Below are 19,608 nucleotides of genomic sequence, written 5' to 3'. Positions count from 1 at the left end.
AACATGTTTTCATCTTGCTAATAAAGGCAGGAATTTATGTGTGTGTTTGTGTGCATTTGTATTTCGAATACGTTAAGAACTGTGCATCCATTAAACCTCAAACTGAGTTATCGCCATCACACAGGTTTGATATAAGTTAGAAAAAAATTTGTTGATACGGAGTTCTAAGAGTTTTAAGTTCTAAGGAAAAGCTGAATATCTAGCGGTATCTCTGCCATTGTCGTGTTGTTCCAGTGTTATTAATGCTGTAGGTGAAACCAATGTGAGACACATGTGAACAGGCAATGCTCTAGTATCTATAATTTCTGTACTTTCTCAATCCAGCAGCTAACATATACACAGATACCATTATATCTGTCATATACCAATAATATGAGCCATGCCAAGTATTAGAAAATGAAATTGGGGTTTTAAGTGTTACCTTTGTTCATTTGATACTGGGCATCTGTAGGTTTCAAAAACAAACTTTTAAGAACAAAAATACCTCTCGTTGGTAAAATTAATTTAACAACCAACCAGCCTGGCCCTTGTAATCAAATAAAGTTGTGACACAATGAACAGAAAATAAATTCCTGTATTTAATTGACAGAAACAGAGAAGTAGAAAAACAATCTAAATGAGAACAACACTCCACGTTACGCATGCTTTTCTTTCCTTAGAGGTTAAATTTAGAACTAACAAGCAACAGATGCCACCAGGATGATGTCCTTTCCAACATGCTGTATACCAGAGTAGAACTCGGTGAACTGTACTTATATTTTATGGACTCGAAACTTCAAGGAAATACACCACAAAGTGGTAGGAGGGTAAGGGGATGGATGGAAGGAAAACACGAGACAACCCTTCAAGACGATAAAGAACCTGGAGGTTAAATGTCACGTACCTGCTGGTCGCTGCATACTGAACCCACGCTGCTGAGGTTACTGTTGCTCATGCCAACCGGCTGCCCCATGGGAGGTAATGAGCCGACACCACCCGAGCCTCCGGCCATGGAGACGGTGATGCTCATGTTGTTGTAGACCCCCTGCTGGCCAAAGGCCTGTCCTGCACTCTGTACTGACTGACTGAACAGGCTGCAGTAGAAACAAGACAGCACATTATTCTGGGGGCACGTGAAAGGGTCTCACTTAAAGGTTCAGTGTGTAAGTTTTAGTTACATCTAGTGGTGAGGGTTATGAATTGCAACCAGTGGCTCACGGTGCATTCACATGCTCCTTGGATGGTTCCATTTTCTCATTGACGACGATCCTGGCAAACGACCCAACTGGGGTTAAATAGCTGAGTTTCCCTGCCAGTCAGTCAGAACTAAAGAAGTCCCTTGGATGAGAGACGAAACGTCTTCCAGTATCTTCAACCAAGTCCAGTTGCCCTTGATTTTAACCTTGGTTGGATAACTATGACCTGGATGACTGAGAATCTTCACAGATATCTTACTACAAAGTTGGATTAGCTTTATCTGAGCGTATAAACAACATGCATCTAGTTCACTCAACATGGACAGCAAACTAACCGGCACCACATGAATGCACCATTCTTCTTTTCTTATTTCTAATAAACCAGACGACTACTACTACTACTACTAACAATACTACTAACATTTCTTCTTCATCATCATTGAAAGTAGTGACGAAACACGCTCTGTAGAGCAGTTTGTCCGATTGGGCTACTGTAGAAACATGGCGGTGCAACATGGCGACGCAACATGGCAACGTCCATGTAAGAGGACCCACGGTGTGTGTAGATAGAAATGGCTCATTCTAAGGCAGTGGTTCTCAACCTTTTTTGGGCCAGCGAACTGTATCCATTATCCAGGTCCCTTACTGCCCCCCATCAAAAAGATGTTGGCTATTTGCCCTAAAAATTGATTATTATAATTGTTATTATATGTTGATGTTGCTATTGTAATTAAAAACATTTAAAAAGCACATAATTGAATGACAAACATATTTATTACTTTCCCAGGGAACAAAAAAGCCTACTTAAATTTAATTAAGAAGTTCATGTTCCTCCCAGAAACTGTGTGAGAAGCCAGAGACGGGGTGGGGCACTTAATAAGTGGGAGGTCTGAGATTTTGGCACGTGACAATTCAAAGTATAACAGAATGGAATATAATGCAGTAAAGCTCTCAGACATTCTTTACTGCTTTTAAAATATGTTCTCCTGTAGATCAACTTCGTTAATATCATCCCTGCTGAGTTAATACACATGATTTAGTCTCCCCTCCTCTTTTGAGTCTTTTGTTTGGGGATTTAACCTCTAAATATTTATTTGAGGCACATTTTCACCTTGGCGATAAATTTTAATTCAGTTATTAACTGGATTTTAATAGCTCATCTGTTTTAGCAGGTTTTCCGCTTACATTCAAAACTTTCTGCACATTCAGAATCTCGCCCACATTTATGTTTTCTCTTGTTGTGAATCTTTGGGGTAAACTCGCCTTAACTTTTTTCCAACCAAACAAATGCCCCCCAAAAGTACCTCAACGCCCCCCTTTCCAAAATATTGCTTCCAGCGCCCCCCATCATACTCTGAACGTTGTTCTAAGGTAATAAAAACAAAATGGTTCATTACATAAGGTCTTTTTACACCACTGAAAACATGGTTATGTATATTATATTGCATTTTTGTCAACAGGTCCTCCTAAATATTACACACTGGACCTTTAAATAAACAAATTAAATAAACTATAAAAAGCTGTTGAGGCATGTGAGATAACAAGTGATTTTATTTTACCAAATTAGGTTTGCATGAGCCCTGTACGCTTCCTAACCTGTTGCTGCCCACGCCTGTCTGTTGCCAGCTCTTCATGTCTGGTGACTGGTAGCCAGGAGGTGGCGCTTGCTGAAGCAGAGGACTCTGGGAGGTGGAGTTCTGAGGTGACAACAACGGGCTGGTCGGGCTCATATCAGGAGGGAAAGGTGGGTCTTGCTGGATAACTTTAAGGAGGAAAAGTAAAAAAGTTAGGTCAGTTAAGACAAAAAGTGAGTGTTCACCTTTCCTGCTAAATGGTCAAAGCAGGAGTACTTACTTCTACTTTTTTGTATTAAGCAGTTACTGCGCATTTTTTACTTTATCGTCAGCTTTTGACCAAACTCTTTTCCTTGTCTCGTCTATCAAACCAATCAGGTCTTTTACTTTATTTTCTGTTGATGGATTAGAGAATTTTTGGTGTCTGCCATTTCCTAAAACTAACTACCTAGCTCATTGTATACATCTTATATTGACAAAAAGTGAAAAGATGAAATACGCCATTGGACATTTAATAATGCAATGTTGAAGTACAACTATCTACAATAAAAAGTAGCAAAACAAACATCTATTTGATATGAAACTGTAGTGGATTGTTAGTCTGGTCTTAAATGTGGTGGAGCCTGTTTCCTTGAACTTACCAGGCCCTCCAAACTGCTGAAACAGGTTCTGCTGTAATGAGGAGTTCACGGTGCTGCCGAACTGGCCCTGCACGGCGCCAATCAACGTCTGGTTATTCAGGGGAACTCTGCTGGACAGTTTGTTGTCCAGAGGGCCCCCGGTCATGGGGCTGAAGTGACTCGGTGAGGTAGGGGATTTTCCCGTCATTGGGTTGTACCCTGGTGGGAAGTTGAACTGCTGCTGTTGAGGCGTTGTTGGGGGACCTTTTGGGACCCTGGCAGTTCCAAAGGACCCCGCGGCTCCAGTCGGAGCACCTGCCATGTTCTGTCTCATCAGCATGACCTTCTGCTGGAAAAGCTGGCGCTGGCGGTGCTGGATGCTATAGAGCTCCCTCTGACGCTGGGCCAGCATCTGGGCATTCAGCGGAGGCTGCTGACAGATTTGATGTAAAAGAACTTGTTACACAATACTTATTCTCTATTTGAAATATACAATACACCTTGTTATTCAAGAGGTCACTCATTCAGTGTATCTGCAGGTTTTAAGAGAGAGTAAATTAATGCAATAATAGTCCAATGGTATAGTCAAATGTTTACGGTCTTTAAAGTGAATCACTTCCCCACTTCTAATTGAACTGTATTATCTGATTTCTGGCCACTTGACTCCATGTGCCACTATGTCCACCAGCTAGCTGCTAACTTTCAGGTTTTTGTGCGGTGCTGCTGAAACTGAAGCAAATGACAGTGGTGAGAGTGAACCAAAACATCAACGAAGCAGACTGTAAAACCAAAAAGAAGTTGGAGGATTAAGAATAAGCAGACAGATGCAGAAATGCTCTGCGGAGCTGAGAGGAGACAGCTGATAATTATCTCTGGGTTAATCACTAAGAGCAACCCTGCACACGAGTATTCAAAACATAGTTAAAATAAAAATATTGTTTACATCAGCTTTAAGTAATATTTTCTTTCAGGCTCTGTGGAAAAATAGCAGCGGGTGGTCAGGGAGAGCAGAGCGTCATTGTCGCCACTGTGCCACTCACTTGTGAGGACATCTGAGGTTGTTGAACCCCCTGACGAATTCCTATGTTCACATGTGGAGCACCTCCTGGAAACTGATTCATGCCTGCCATCCTGTTCTGGAGCTGAACGTAGGGACAGAGAAAAAAGGTTCAGACAGGGAATAAAAAATTTGATCACTGACATTGGTAAGAACATAGAGGAGGGATGAAATCCGAAGATTCATTATGGTAAAGCAGGATTCATACTAACATAAAAAGCTACAAATCAATAATTTGTGCTGTTCATTACACCTCTCAGCATTTGTCTTTGATAGTCAGGAGCAATAACAAAAGCACAAAGGGCACAGAAAGTGTGAAAAATAACTCTAAACAGTTCCTTTCTATGACTTGGTTATGGCTTGTGCATTGCTATTGTATTAGCATCCTTTAAATCATGTGGATAAATTACACCTAATAAGGTTTCTGAACACGTGTCCTCCTGCACAGCTATGACTGTACTCATTAAACACATTGAGCCGCAGCAGAAATAGTTTGTTGCAAAAGCAACTTAGCAACATCTTCCATCCCAAAATGGAATATATCCCTAATGAGGTGAAATACAAACCACCACCCCTGCGTCCTCACCTGCTGTGGGCCCTGCAGCCTCTGCTGCAGCTGCAGACGCAGTTGGTTGGGTGGCAACCTGAGCTGAGGGCCAATCCCCTGTGGTCGCATCATGCCTGGCCTGAGCCCCACGCCCGTTGTCCCACCAGGAAAAGTCCCTCGGGGGGCTCCAAACCCCAGACCCTGTGGCCCTATCGTGGCCAGCTCTGGAGGAAACTGAGCTTGAGGAGACTGTGTAAATTGGGAAGGATAGGTGGGGAGTTTAGGGTCCATAGAAACTGGAGTGGCAGTGGATTGCTGGATTGGGAAGCTTTGGGGCAAAGCGTCAAAACAGCCACCCTGGAAAGAGGCAGACAAAAATAGAAAAAAAAAAGAGATATTAATGATGTGTTTCTTTATTATAAATGAAAAGAGCTCATAGCCATGTCATTTCAAAACAAGTAAAACATTTTGCTACATTCAGAATAGTTAATTTTTGTTTTTGAAATGTTAAATTCTGTTCCTTAAAGTTGAATGTGACTTGCACCAAGTTAGTTTGTGATTTCTAAGAGACTGTCTGATTACCCTCTCCCTCCCTGACATCTCTCATAAGAGCCAGTGAAGCTAAAATAACTTGACTGAAGTTGTGGATTACTTGCAAAATGAAAATACCTCCAGATTTACATGAAAGCAGATCAGCAGGGTTTTTTGCCAAATCCAGCTTGGTGGCTCAAATATTCATGGCAGAGGAAATTAACATTTTAACTGAGCAACTGTTTGTTGTGATTAAACCTGCAGTGCAGACCTTTTGTCTCCCTCTTCTGACAGTGAGAGTAATTACACAACACTGTGGACACGTGCCTTTAGGCTCTGCAATGCTGAGCTGTTGCTACGGTTGCTTCCCCCTTAATATTAAATATGTAAAGCCTTTCCTAACTGCGCTCACGAACGGCACTCTTTATACCTGTGCACATTCACTGCCCAGTATCACACACTTACCTGTACCAGTTTGTCAATACCCAGGGCCTTATCCAGCTCAGCCAGTTCACTCTCATCAGTGCCACTGAGGAAGGAGACGAGCTGCTCTAACAGAGCTTTCTCATCGTTTCTGCCTTCAGGTGTGGTCGGAGGGCCCAGTACTTCATCCAGCGTACAGGGCACACACTGCCTGCACACACAGAGAAACACAGCAAGAGCCAGTGGGTAAAATCAATTTTCTCCCATAATTTCAGAATTAAAATTTACAGTTAAGTGAAATAGATTAGGTATTTAGAGTACAGTAATACTTACTCTTGTGGCGATGCTAAGTTAGTTTGTAAAGGGGCTCCAAGACCATCAAAGGACAAGGTGTCAGATAGAGCCAGAGGCTGGAACTGAGAGTCTCCAACATCCATCTTGGTTAGGCCTGAAACAGATTTGAACAGTTTTAAGGGGGAAAAAATCCACAATTAAAAACCTAAAAAATATATTAACACTGAATTATGTAACAAATTTGGATTAAATTATATTAAAATCTTGTACAGTAACACCTGCTAAATTTAAACGTAAAGTTAACATCAGCTTAAAATCCTACTTTTGAGGCACAATTTTCATCTTGCTGCAATGACATAGCACTGTATTGCTCTCTGCTACATTACAGTGCAAAGCTATTATCACTTCAGGGGTTATATATGTAACACAATACAGTCTGACTTTACTCAATGGTGATGTTGGTCAGGAGTACTGAAACTTTAAACCTGAAGAGGTTGGTTCAACAATTCCTACTGCTACAAAAGATTTAATGTCAAGTTACTGTATATTTGTATATTTTCAATGACTAACTGTGATAGTTTGACTGTATTATGTTTTCTTGTGTACCAGTGCTTGAACTGAACGGGTTGATAACTTCTGCCTCTGGAAACGGGCTGTTGTCTTTGGGGGTCTGAAAAGGGTCTCCCTGACCCTGGGCCTGTGTCTGGCTTGGAGTGGGGGGACCGCAGAAATCAAAAGATGACTGATTCTGAAGGCTGCAGCCAGAGGGCGGGCCGCCATCACAGAGCCCTGTGAAACAAACACAAGCACATGGAAAATCAGGAAAAAACAAAATAAAAGTGTCATTTATAAACATTTTAGTAATGACACACAGACTCAAACTCTGAGACTTTTATAGACACATGACATTCTGCAGTGTTGCAGAAAAGTAACCTATTCTGGATCCACGTGTGGTTTGTTGACACCGCAATACCTCCGAAAAGCCACAAGAGGGCGTACAGACGAACAATGTGTAGGTAAATAGGGACCAGTCTGGCTCATACTACTATACTGGGTACTACTATTACTACTGATAATATTATAATAATAATAATAATAATAATAATAATAATAGATAATTATTTCAAATCCAATAACTATTTATTAAAAACATTATTTTGTAATTTCTTGAAATAATAACGGTATTTTTCTTTTTAAACAAAACACTCTTGTATTGAGTGTAGTATTGATACTGCACTTCAATGTCCATAGGTTGTATGCAGGTAGTATTTTATTTTTTTAACTCATCTTCATGCCTCCCCTCAGCTGAAACTGTACCTCGGTTAGGAGTGCCGGGAGGTTCTCTCTTCACATTTACATTGCGGGGAGTGCTGGCCTCTGCAGGCTGGAGCTGAGAGGGTGACTGCAGTTTAAGCTGGGGGGAAGGGGAGTGGAGCTGGGGTGACAGCGACTGCAACTGGGGCTGGGACAGGGGGGACTGTAGTGGCGCTTGGGCCTGGGGTTGGGGCGCTGGAGACTGGAGTTGGGGGCCTCCTCCAGGGGTTGTTGAATCATCACTGCCCAGTTTGGCCCCACTAGGGCCTCTTAAGCCAGGCAGCAGCTGGTTGAGAGGGTCCATGTCAACAGCACTACCAGACAGCTGAGGGCAGGAAAAAGAGAGTTAAGCAGAAAGAAATACAAAGGGATTGAAATGAGGGGAAAAAACAGGATGGAAGAATGAATGGTGTAATGTCGTAAAGAGTAAATAATTAAAAGAACAACAGGTGGCAGAAAAGGGGGACAGACAATCAGTGACAGAGAGATGGGAAGACAAAAAGGTCAAAGGCCAGTGAGCTTCAAAGGCTGCAGCAGGTAGCTGAGCCTGCAATGGAGACAAAGTCCAAGAAAATAAACATTCAGCATGATTTACAACGCCGGTCCCACAACTGCCTGTGCAGGAGCAAAGCTCATTGGGGGGAATTCCAATGTTTAAATGTTAAGTATTCTTCCTCACCTGTGTAAATATGTTATATGCACTGAATGAGGTGTTAGCTAAACGGGCTAAACATCATTCTGCTCTATCAGGAAAACAGCTAACACTCAGTTCAACTCACTTGCAGGTTGCGAATGCCTGTGGAGTAACCCATGATGAGGCTTTTAAACTCAGCCTTGTCTAGCTTTTATCATATTCTGGTTTTTAGCTCTTTAACTATTTGAGGCAGATAAAGGCACAGCACACCCTCACAGGTGTTTTTAGTTGTTTTGGTTGATTAGCACTTTGCTCGGGTTAAAGGTGATTGACGCTACTAACAGGAGAGTCCAGAAGATTTCAGTCAAACATAGTCTGCATCCCCATTTAAAATTAAGTGTGTGGGTTGACCAGAGGTGTGCTCAGCCTTTAAATGCATTTCTTTTAAATTATTATGATCATCAAGATATGTATTGTATGCATTATAAAGCTTAAAAATAATACTTATAATGATGAAACTGTTTCTAAATGGTCTCAAGTCACATGAATTTACAGTACAGAAGTGCCAGAATATGTTCACCTGCCGACATATATACACACATACCAATGAACAGCAACTGCGAAAAGCCAGGCCAGGTGATTTATTGTCTACTTTTATGCTGGCTGTTTGGTTGGGGTTAGGGAGGGTTAGGGATAGACAATCAAAGTCATGAATCGAAACTTGTGCATTTAAGTTTCGTAAAACTTCTACGAAAACCCACGGCAGTTAATGCCCACTAATATCTGGCTGCACACCCGACCACCAACACCCAGGCGCTGTTCAACAGAGATAGTGGTGTCACAGATAATGTCTTCATTTACAAAACTTTTTTTCTATTCTAAACAGCACAACATTCTCTCGGGAAAACTGTCAAAGGTGAAATCTTGGGTTTAGCTTGGTTTATCACAGATCATTATGACATTGACAACAACCGTACCGTGGAGTCTCGGCTGTCCCTGCGGCTGTCTCTGCGGTTCTCTCTGACGGGGCTTGATTTGGGACTGATGCAAGCAGAGCTGCTGGAAACTCCCGCAGGTTTGGATGCACTTCCTGCTATGACGATAGACCCCGTACAGGCTGCTCCGTCCACGCTGGCTCTCTTCTCCACTTTTACCCTAACCGTCTGCAGGCTGAGAGCAGAGGGGGGTGGCAGGTCCCCCAAGTCCTTCAAAAACAAAATTACGTTTCCGTTAGTATTTTTCATGACAATCGTGTTTTCGTGTGAAGATGATGTGGATTTTACAGGGCGGACACAAATACTGATATTTTATTTAGTAAGGATGTAGTAGGGAGAGAATAAAAAAACAAAAAATTTAAATAAACACTGATAAATCTGTGAAAATAATTAGTTCCATATAAATAAAAATCCATATAAATCTGAACATGCTAAGTCTTGACAGAACCTTGTATGTAAAGGTCATGTTTAAGTCTCACCTTTTCGTCTGTATCCAGGAGAAAACGGAGTAGTTGATGGTCCTGTGGCTCTCTGGAGCTGGACTTGGAACCTGCTGTAGTCAGTGCCGGACTGGTAGGCGGCTCCTTCTTAATCTCAACCTGGTTCTTGTTAATTCCTTCCTCAATGGTGGAGGAGGCATCGTTGGGACTACTGTCCTGGAGCAGCCGGTGTAGGATCTTATGCCGCTCTGTTAGAGTACTGTGCGAGGCAGGGCACTGAGGGGCAGGAGGAGGGTTTGGAGGATGAGGTGATGAGGTGCAGTGAACACTGTTGTTGTTGTTGTTAGATTCAGCTCCTGTCCCGTTGCTGTCCAAGAGCTGACTGGGTCTGGGGTTACCCAGCTGTGAGGCAGAAGGAAGGGGGGCTTTAACAGAGTCCTCTCCCCCTTCTTCTCCTCCCTCTGGAGGTTTTGCTGATGGAGGCCGAGTAGAGGAGCCGGTGGGTGTACTGGTTTGTCTCTGACGGACAGGAGAGGACAGGGAGAAGGACCCTGTTGACCCACTACCGGCGCCGCTACTACAATCACCACAAGACTGCTGCCTGTTGAGGCTGCCTCCACTGCTTGGTGCCCCGGCTGGGGAAAGGAGACCCGGTGTGGAAGGAGAGAAGGGGTTCCCCGGTACGCGAGGGCTTCCCCCTAACCCAGGACTGGCCCGTGGCATCCTGGGTGACATAAAAGAGGTAGGGGCGGCTGTGAGTGGGCTGCTCAAAGGAGATGGGCTATTGACTTGCTGGGAACAGGTCCGATTGGGCGTCAGGTAGCCTGTGGGTGTGGCTGGGTTAAGTCCATGGGAGGAGGCGTTGCTGTTGTTGGGGTGAAGGCCAGCGGTGGCGAGGCCTGAGCCTTGGGTCCAGTTGCTGCCGGGAGGAAGGGAAGGGGAGCGGGAGGCGGTTTGGGCAAGGCTGCCAAGGTTCGGTGGAAGGCTGGGGTTAGTGTTTTCCTGAGAGCTAGCAGTGTTGTGTTCCCTGGGAGAAAGCAGGAAAATAAAGCATAACTGTAACTTGAGGAGACTACATGGTAAAAAAGCACTGTAAAGTCCACACGGTGCACGGTTCATAATATGTGTGTTTACATTCACATTAGTCTTATGCAAGTTTCAAATGGATATATCTATTTCCCTGTATATGATTCCAGGTTTCAGACCATCTGCATCATTGCAGGTGTGTCCGTGACTCTGCCAGAATTCTGTTTCTGTACAAAGCTTTTTACAAAGCTCTTAATAGTCAGGCACCATCTTATCTTAAAGAGCTCATAGTACCTTACTACCCCACCAGAGCACTGCGCTCCCAGAATGCAGGGTTACTTGTGGTTCCTAGAGTCTCCAAAAGTAGACTAGGAGCCAGAGCGTTCAGCTATCAAGCTCCTCTCCTGTGGAACCAGGTTCCAGTTTGGGTTCAGGAGGCAGACACCATCTCCACATTTAAGAGTAGGCTTAAGACTTTCCTCTTTGATAAAGCTTATAGTTAGGGCTGGCTCAGGTTAGTCCTGAACCATCCCTTAGTTATGCTGCTATAGGCCTAGACAGCCGGGAGACTTCCCATAATGAACTGAGCTACTCTCTCCTCTTCTTTCTCTCCCTCTGTATGCAACCTCATCCCATTAATTCATGTTACTGACTTCTTCACTTTCCCGTAGTCTTGTGCTTTCTCGTTCCTCTCCTCTCTCACTTTCTGCAGGTGTTTCTGTCCCTGTACCTGTGGAGTCTGGATCTGTGGTTATGGGTCACCTGCTGCCCCCATGTTCCTGCCTATGTTTGTAGTCAATAACTGACTTTCAAATCAAATAATATTTCAATAATATTTACTGTCAGTTTTCACATCAAACTGGAGGAATAAAAAAAGAACTATTCTAATAATAAATTCTTAATTTCAGTAAACTAAACGCTGCATTTAAAAAAAAGTTAAAGTTAAGTTAAAATAAAGTTCTTAATTTCAGAAAAACAAATAAAGAGTGTTGCCTGAAGTGTAGTCTCAACCAATTTTATAATAAACACTCAACACATCTTAACAATTAAACAGCTTTAATACCTCCTCTTCACTCTCATTCCCTCTTACTAACCGTTTCCCTACTTTCTCTTGTTCATTGAGAATGTGAGCTCTAGCTTGTCTTGCTGCCTAGGATTGTATTTCTGTTCCCTCAGTTCAGATTTGAGTGGGTACGTTTGCTCAAATGAGTGCTTTGTCTCGTAGTGGCGCTTCACATTGCCGCTTTTATTCGTGACAGTCTCGGATCATATGAGATATTCTGGGTTTGAACTTCCTGTGGGAAGAATGTAAATGCAAGAATCTGTGCATTCTTGATTAAAAGCCATGTGAAATCTCTTTTCTCTGTCGTCTCCTCTGTCCACGTGTGTATCTCACTCACGGACTGAACTTGCAATGTTTATCGGAATGCACAGATTTCACAGGCTGAGCAGCATCACATGAGACATTTGGAACACATGTAATTGGCCTGTGAGTTTCCTGGGCCACTAAACCAGTACAGTAAATGCTAGAAAAGATGCGCGAGTTAAAATAGAAACGCTCCATCACGAGGTAGTAATTCCCAATAATAGATCGGCTGTAGGTCCGGGTCCGAAGAGGATGGCGGCTAGGTCCGGATCTGGACCGCCAATTATTGACCCCTGTCATAAACATTACTATAAATATCTGTACCATTATTCATTCAGTCTATAGCAACATAGATTCTCTCCCCTGTGACTGTGCTGTATTTACCACTCTTTAACTTCTCACTCTAATCAATAGAAGACTAAAGAAAACATGACATTTATTCCCTGCATTGCCAGAGCCAGACACTGACTTTCATTTCAAGATGAAAATCAATATTAGTATATTTTTTGTTGTTTTACTTCAACTTAGAACATCAAACATGGCCTGAGAATGAAAAACCTGGATTCAGCAGTTCCTGAGGATGCCACAGTCTATCAGATTACTCCAGCTAGCATATCCCGATCTTATTTGACTTTATTTTATCCCCTTTATTTTATTGTATTTTACTAATTTTATATTTATCTTAAACGTGTATTTTAGTCTTTTCAATGTTTTCATGCTTTTATCTTGTATTGTTTTTGTATTATTGTCTGTTGGGTATTATTGTCTTTACACTTGTTAAAGCACTTTGTAACTTTTTTTTGAAAAGTGCTCTACAAATAAAGATTATTATTATTATTATTATTATTATATCCAGGCTTCCGAAACCATGATATGGAGCTAATATGTGCAAAAAAAACAACCAGGATACTCCAAAGACCTCATCATAACTGGGATTCTCAATCAGATTCACTTTACATTTTGTTGGTCAATTAACTTGTATTTGGGTCTGCATTGATTTTAATCTATTTTTTGGGCATCTTCATGTTTGTGATGATAATTTTTTCAATGCACACAGTCTAATTTCAAAAATAATAGAAATAATGACTAATTTAAACATTTTATAGGAGCATCATAAAGCAATAGATCATTCTGTTGAACACACTGTTAAACTGAGATTTTACGTTTGCTGTCCAAACAATAGTTTGGAATCAGCTCCAAAAATGATCGTAATGTACCACTGCAATACACGGAAATCTGAACAGTAGAGTCAAACACAGTACCTGTCAATAGTGTGAATGCCCATTATGAAGGGCTGTACGTCAGGGTTGGGGGGGCAGCAGAACTTGCAGCGGGTCTGAGCGCTGAGCGGCGTGCCATCACTTAATGCAAAATGGTACAGCGGGCTGACAGCGGTGCCGTGGGTCATCACTGTTGGGAATACCAACACACACAAACACACAAAGGACAAGAGAAAGAAACAGGGTTTAGACTTTAGTTTGTTTTCCTAACTTTTCCTTTCACAGATGAATCCAGGCTTAAAGAGCTCCGACACGTCCTAACGGCCTAAATGAGACGTTAAGGTGTTGCAGTAGCTACACCACAAGTGAATTCAGAGTTGGAATAATCCAATACAGTTCTGCCTTCTATTTATCCTTTTACTTACATGCATTGATCTTATAGGTAAGGTAATTATGTCACAGTCGCCTTGAAACGCTTATAATAAGGTTTGGACTTGAAACAGCTGACCTTGATGAGGAAAAGCTTATTTTTCTTGCAATACAGAGAGAATAGAAGATATCCTTTGATGCATCACATAAAGCTCTACCACACTGCTTAACTTTGGTTTGTATTTACAGGATCTATATGTAACATGATGCTAACATGTAAAAACGATCCATCCCAGCAGTTCTGCTGCTGGCTTTTAGACTTTAGGGTAAATCAAGATTGATTTTAAGATGTGGTGGACAGTTTGATGATACTGGCCTGAATTTAGCAGCTGGAATATGACTGTTTTGATCCACGTTTGAAAGATAGATTGAATTGAAACGTAAACAATTTGTCGATTAATCTATTAGTCTATAAAGAAATATATATGTTACAGCCTTTCCTGTGCTTCCCGCTGGATAAATCTGCATATCCAGAACACAAACTCTGAAGTTGATGCAGGTTTGGAACCAAGCTGGCACTACAACACATCTCCTGCAAGTAGGAAAAGTTACAGAAATTTTGTATTCAAGTCCTTCTATTGTAATGTTATTGAATTAATGCTGAAACTCTGGTAACCATGGCAGAGCTCGCAAGGAGTGCGTCAATGATTTCTGGGAGTGAAGCAGAAAAAAAGAAATCAATTGTGGCTACTCACCCTCATGCAGCAGCTTCTTGGCGTGGGACGGTTCTTTGCCCTGCGGCTGAAAGAAAGTGTAGATGCACTTCCTGACCAGGTCCTCCCAGCCAGGCCGGCCCGTTGCTCGCAAAGCACTCGTTTCTATGGAGATTATCTTCCCTGAAGCGGAGCGCGCACACACACACACACACACACACACACACACACAAAGATCAGTCTACACAGATTTCAAAATCTGCAGTAGCCTCCACACATTCAGGGTTCACACGTGGTTCACACTTTTTGAGTCGGAACATTTCCCAAAAAGGCTCTTTAATTCTTTCTTTTTTTCCTCTCTAAATTTTTTAAAGGGGTTTCAGTCCACCTGGACCTAAATGCATCATATTAATATCATATAATAAAGTAAAAGTTTGAAGCATGATAAAAGTATCTGTATATTCTGCTACTTCCCTGTAATGTAACCCAACGGCATGCAAGAGAACCTTTTTGCTGAGAGTACCGAGGTGAGTACACATCTCAAATTCCATTGTATTCCAGAAATACAATGGCTATTATATTACACATATGTGTGTCTCTGTGTGTGTTACCTGTGGGGTCCTGCTTCGTGATGAAAGACTCAGTGCTGAAAGGCTGGGCACGAGGTATCCGACAGGCAATACAGATCAGGCAGCTCTGCAGGTCTGAAGAAAGAAAGGACACAAGCAGTGAGGTTTGTGTGTGCGTCTGGTTCTGTAAACCAAATAAAGAAAAAGAAAAAGAACGAACATATGTGACCGCCAACAAATGTCTAAACTGCTGTGGAATAGATGCAAGAGCCCGGCCGAATTGGCGTGCCGATATGGTCTAATAATTGCAGATAAATCGGTTTCGGTTTTTATAACAGCCGATAAATGACAATTCAAAAAAGAAACAGAGACAGAAGATGGATCCTTCAATCATGTTAAGAGTGTTGCCATTTCATAGTTTGTCCACCAAACTATACTGGGACTTCAACACAAAAACAGAAAGAAGTAGCATACTGTGAGGAATGTTGGAACTACATTATATAATGTTATCAAGGCCACTGCAGCAACGCCTCCGAACAATATGAAATTTCCTGCAAGAATCTGGTCCCCGTCCAACTGGTCAGATAGTGTAAGTTGAGTAAAAAAGAAAAATAGATGAGAAGATTTTATCTATCAACAATTTATCACAAAAAATTGGATTCCTTCCTGACACAGCCCACCTTTGATGTAGTCAGGGAAATTAGAAAAAGAAGTGTCATAAGAATATCTGAAAATAAATGTTATTTCATATTACACATTTTAACATGTGAGGCTGCTTGTGGGGTTTACTTATTTTACATTTTGTAGTAAAATATACAGTAAATTAAATAAAATACTGACAGCTAAAACTATTCTGTATTAAAATGTTTCCACCCACTCAGCATGGCAGAGGTAACTGAAGTCCCAACTTGAGACCATTTTAATGATTCGTGTGTGGAAAGTACTTCCAAATTCCAATTTCCCACACAAACATTTAATCAAGCTTTTATATTATGTTTCACCAATGCATATAGGAGCTACCTAAGCTGAGCTTGATAAACTCAATTTAGAAGCAAAGAAGTGGTTAAAGCAGTTGTAAAGATGATTTCAGCCACATTGGGTTAGGGAAATAAAAAAAGCCTTCATAATAAAAGACATGAGACTTGCACAGAAATGACAAACTTAAGCTACAGTGATGACACACCAGTAACCAAGTACATTTTATATATCCATTTTCAAAATATTAACATATATACATATATTTTCCTTTCCAAAATATTAGATATATATAATATCCATATTGATATTGGCTTTAACATCGATACAATGTATTGTAGGGTTAGTGTAGGAAATGCCTGAAGACTGCGTGCATATGAGTGTGGATGTTTGCACGTACCATCTCCCTCCTCCTGCATGGTCCGTGGTTGGGACACGGTGAAACACTGCATGATCTCATATTGCTGCCGAGCCTCTGGATTTTCCGAATCCAACTCATCCGGCGGCCTCTTCAGCATGCGACAATTAAAGGCGTGGCTGTTCCTCCGGCCAACTTCCTGCGGCCACGGCACACCATTTACTGGACGAAGAGGAAAATAAACACACAGTTTAGTATTGCTGAGTAAAACTACAATTAACCGTTGTTATTGATACAAAAAAAGAAATACATCATTTGGGAAAATGTTAAAAGTTACCCAAAGGCAGAAAAGAAGAATAAATAAATATAGGTTTGCAAATGTTTTTATGAGGACAGAAATGCACTGTTGCAATGCAATGTTTTGGTGAGTAACAATGAACAAGAATACTCCTCAGGGCACCTTAAGATTAAACATACAGCAAACTATTTAATGTGATACCTTGGCATTGAGTGTTACAAATAGAAAAAAAAACATGGTCAACACAACTGATACGTTGTTTTTATGTTATACAAAATATTTAAAGGCTGGACGCAATTATTATTTAAGCCACATTCCCCATAATCATTGTTGCTATAACATGCCAATCTTATTGACAGTTCATTCAGAGTAATCACTCCTGGCTCAAAGTTGATGCAGCAGCGATTTTCAGATGCAACACACCACATTATGACAAATGAGTTTAGCATATTTTCCTTATTTTGCCCAAATGGTGTAATAGTTCATAGACCAAATCATCCTATAATCACACCCAGATGTACTGAAATACCTTCCTGTAGGGTAATATGTGTGCCTCACTGGGATGGCAAAAATGTAATTTTCACTATGAGACTGGTTTCCAAAGAAAAAAGGAGGAAATACAAATGTTCAACCTTGTCGTCTACTGCACTCTGTTATCTTTTGTGCTGATATGACGCCCGTCAGACCCCCTCCGCTTTCTTTATAATCTCTCCTCAAGGTTGTAGTTAAAAATTAAAACAACACTATCACAGGGAAGAAAGTCACTGTTTCACTCTTCCCTCAAACTCCCCCACACATACTCATATCTGTACACTGACTTTACAGTTCATTCACTCTCCTAGCAACATTTGCAGCTTTGTGTAGAGCACTTAAAACGGTGTTAATTTCAAATTCCCATAGCTCGTCATTCTACTTTTCTTCACAGCTCCTCAAATTTGCTTCAGCTACAGTACTTTCCATCAATAAACCAAGTTAATTATCTGTATTAAAGTATGTATACTGATTTTGCAGCCAAAACCCATCTCCTGCGTTTTAATTGCCTCCTTAATGGGTTTCGTTGGCATGAAAACAGTTAAATTTGAAGATACTGTAAATGTAATTACCAAATATGTTTAAAAAAATAATAGCTATTGGCATCTTAAACCTAGCATATAAAGTATTGGACAGCAGATGCAGTCAGTATTCTCAGTCCCAGCTCACTCACCCAGGCTTTTCGGGAGCAGATTGCGAACAAATTCGTTGTGGTCTCCCACATGGAGGATGCTGTAGACACTGGAGGTCATCAGCTCCTCTTGGGCGTATCCAAGGTAACTCGTCACATTCTCAGAAACAAAGACGATGCGGCCCTCCCGGTTGACGACGAAGAAAAACCCATCAAGGGCCTGAAGGAGAAGGAGAAGGAGCAAGAACAGAGGGAAGAGGAGTAGTAAAAGAAAATCAGATTGTGTGTGATGAGTGAAAATCCCAGCAGTGGACTTCTGGATCAATTCAAAAGAACTGTAGTGTTTTCGATTGTGTATGCATTGTTCACCTCTAGCAGCATGGGCCCCAGCGCCTCTTTCTCCAACAGCCCCTGGCTACTGGAAGAGATGTCGCTCTTCTGCACCTCATCATCTGGAGACAGAAGAGCTGCTTTCTCTGTCAGGAGGGGGAAAAAAACACAATAACAAATCTGAATACACAGACAGAAGTGTCCTGTACCAAAAATCTGATAATAAATTAGGGAATTGTTAAATGCTTTAAATTGTCAGATTTTCTACAGTGTCGATCAAAAAATTATTTTGTAAAACATGAATATGAGAAATTAAGATGTGCCAGTTTGATCAAATGTTTGTTGTTTTTTTACTGTACATACTTTTTGTTATAAAATACTATAACTTCTTATGGATTGCAGACAAAAAAATAATTGTTGTCAGTGAAAATCTAAAGTGCAAACTGGTTAAGCCTCTGACAATTCACTCCAGTGTGTGTGTGTGTGTGTTTCCTCACCCTGCTCACGCCGTTTCATCTGCTGGATTTGGTCCACAGTGCTCTTGAGGATGTGGCACTTGTCGGGCTTGACACTGAGACTGGCAATGTCGCCCATGTTGGATGACAGCAGCTCAGCCAGCTCCTCGATGTAGCGGCACTCCAGCTCCCGTCGCCGCTTCTCCAGACTGCAGAAAAAATAGGAAGTTGTGATTTAACCTGATGTGTTTATTTCTTAATAAACCAATTAATCCTGTGGTCTATAAACATCAGAAAACTGTGAAAAATTGTTTATATTTTCCAAAGACTCTTCAAAACCACCCCCAAAACATAAAGACATTCAATTTACTATAGGACAGAGGGAAGCAGCAAATCTTCACATCTGAGAAGCCAGAAACATAAAAAAATAGACGTGAACAATTAATTGATTATTAAAATAATTAGCCAATTTAAACCTCAAAAGAACTTAGAGAAAATACAAAATACATTTCTGTCTGGCAGTCTGGCACATCATAAAAGTAACACTGTGGCCTTGAGTTGTTTTATCTGTAATAAATAATCTGTTATACCATAAAATAAAAAGATCCCACAAATCAACAAACTTAAGTTAACTTAACTTTGACTAAACCATTTTATCTGATATTTAAACAAATGCTTTGTTTAACTTTGCATGAAAAGTTTTCAAATAATCTTTATAAGGATTTTCACATCGGACACCAACATTTGGAATAAGCCATCAGGGAAAACTGTAATTGTCCCGGAAGACAAAATACACTGTTGTTTCTCAATAATATCAACCTGTTGGCTGCGAGTGACGGAACAGTGAGGAAGCAATAAGAGAAAAACGGGAAGCTGGTGAGAGACCAGAGGATATGTTCAGAGAAGAACAACCTCAGTCTCATTGTGCAGGAGATCCTGCTGAGGGAAAGACAAGGTGGCACCGGGGGGAAGTTGCCGAGAGGAAATAGAGGTGAAGGTGGAGAAAGAGTGTCGCTGATTTTAAATGGTTTATTGTTCTCTTGGCTGAAAGGAACACAATTAATAGAATATCTCTTTAATCGAGATGAAACGTGATTTATGGATTACTTGTTTGTAACTCTTTTGACAATTGATTAATCATTTAGACATTTTTAGGCACAAAT

The 19,608-nt window shown here is 41.2% G+C and overlaps 1 protein-coding gene across 2 annotated transcripts in view; it reads right to left on the bottom strand.

Moving 5' to 3' along the window:
* Positions 1-19,608, bottom strand: part of ncoa1 (nuclear receptor coactivator 1) — a 61,089-nt gene that overhangs the window by 8,193 nt on the left and 33,288 nt on the right. The window contains exons 4-21 of one of the 2 annotated variants that reach the window (XM_038726208.1): positions 18,488-18,654; positions 18,030-18,136; positions 17,703-17,880; positions 16,243-16,422; positions 14,910-15,002; positions 14,341-14,481; positions 13,259-13,406; positions 9,644-10,631; positions 9,147-9,374; positions 7,539-7,860; positions 6,828-7,010; positions 6,261-6,375; positions 5,970-6,138; positions 5,013-5,330; positions 4,410-4,511; positions 3,391-3,802; positions 2,772-2,937; positions 884-1,073 (exon numbers count right to left, since the gene is read on the bottom strand). In XM_038726208.1, the coding sequence (XP_038582136.1) occupies positions 884-1,073; positions 2,772-2,937; positions 3,391-3,802; positions 4,410-4,511; positions 5,013-5,330; positions 5,970-6,138; positions 6,261-6,375; positions 6,828-7,010; positions 7,539-7,860; positions 9,147-9,374; positions 9,644-10,631; positions 13,259-13,406; positions 14,341-14,481; positions 14,910-15,002; positions 16,243-16,422; positions 17,703-17,880; positions 18,030-18,136; positions 18,488-18,654 (4,207 nt within the window). The remainder of the gene's footprint in view (positions 1-883; positions 1,074-2,771; positions 2,938-3,390; positions 3,803-4,409; positions 4,512-5,012; positions 5,331-5,969; positions 6,139-6,260; positions 6,376-6,827; positions 7,011-7,538; positions 7,861-9,146; positions 9,375-9,643; positions 10,632-13,258; positions 13,407-14,340; positions 14,482-14,909; positions 15,003-16,242; positions 16,423-17,702; positions 17,881-18,029; positions 18,137-18,487; positions 18,655-19,608) is intronic. The other variant, XM_038726209.1, reaches the window with a different exon arrangement.

The sequence above is a fragment of the Micropterus salmoides genome, unplaced genomic scaffold (genome assembly GCF_014851395.1).
Source record: "Micropterus salmoides isolate LMB-PRFRI ecotype aquatic unplaced genomic scaffold, ASM1485139v1 Ms_hic_scaffold_18, whole genome shotgun sequence".
NCBI classification, from domain to species: domain Eukaryota; kingdom Metazoa; phylum Chordata; class Actinopteri; order Centrarchiformes; family Centrarchidae; genus Micropterus; species Micropterus salmoides.
Note: the sequence above shows the minus strand (reverse complement) of the source record. Positions and strands in the feature narration are given on the sequence as shown.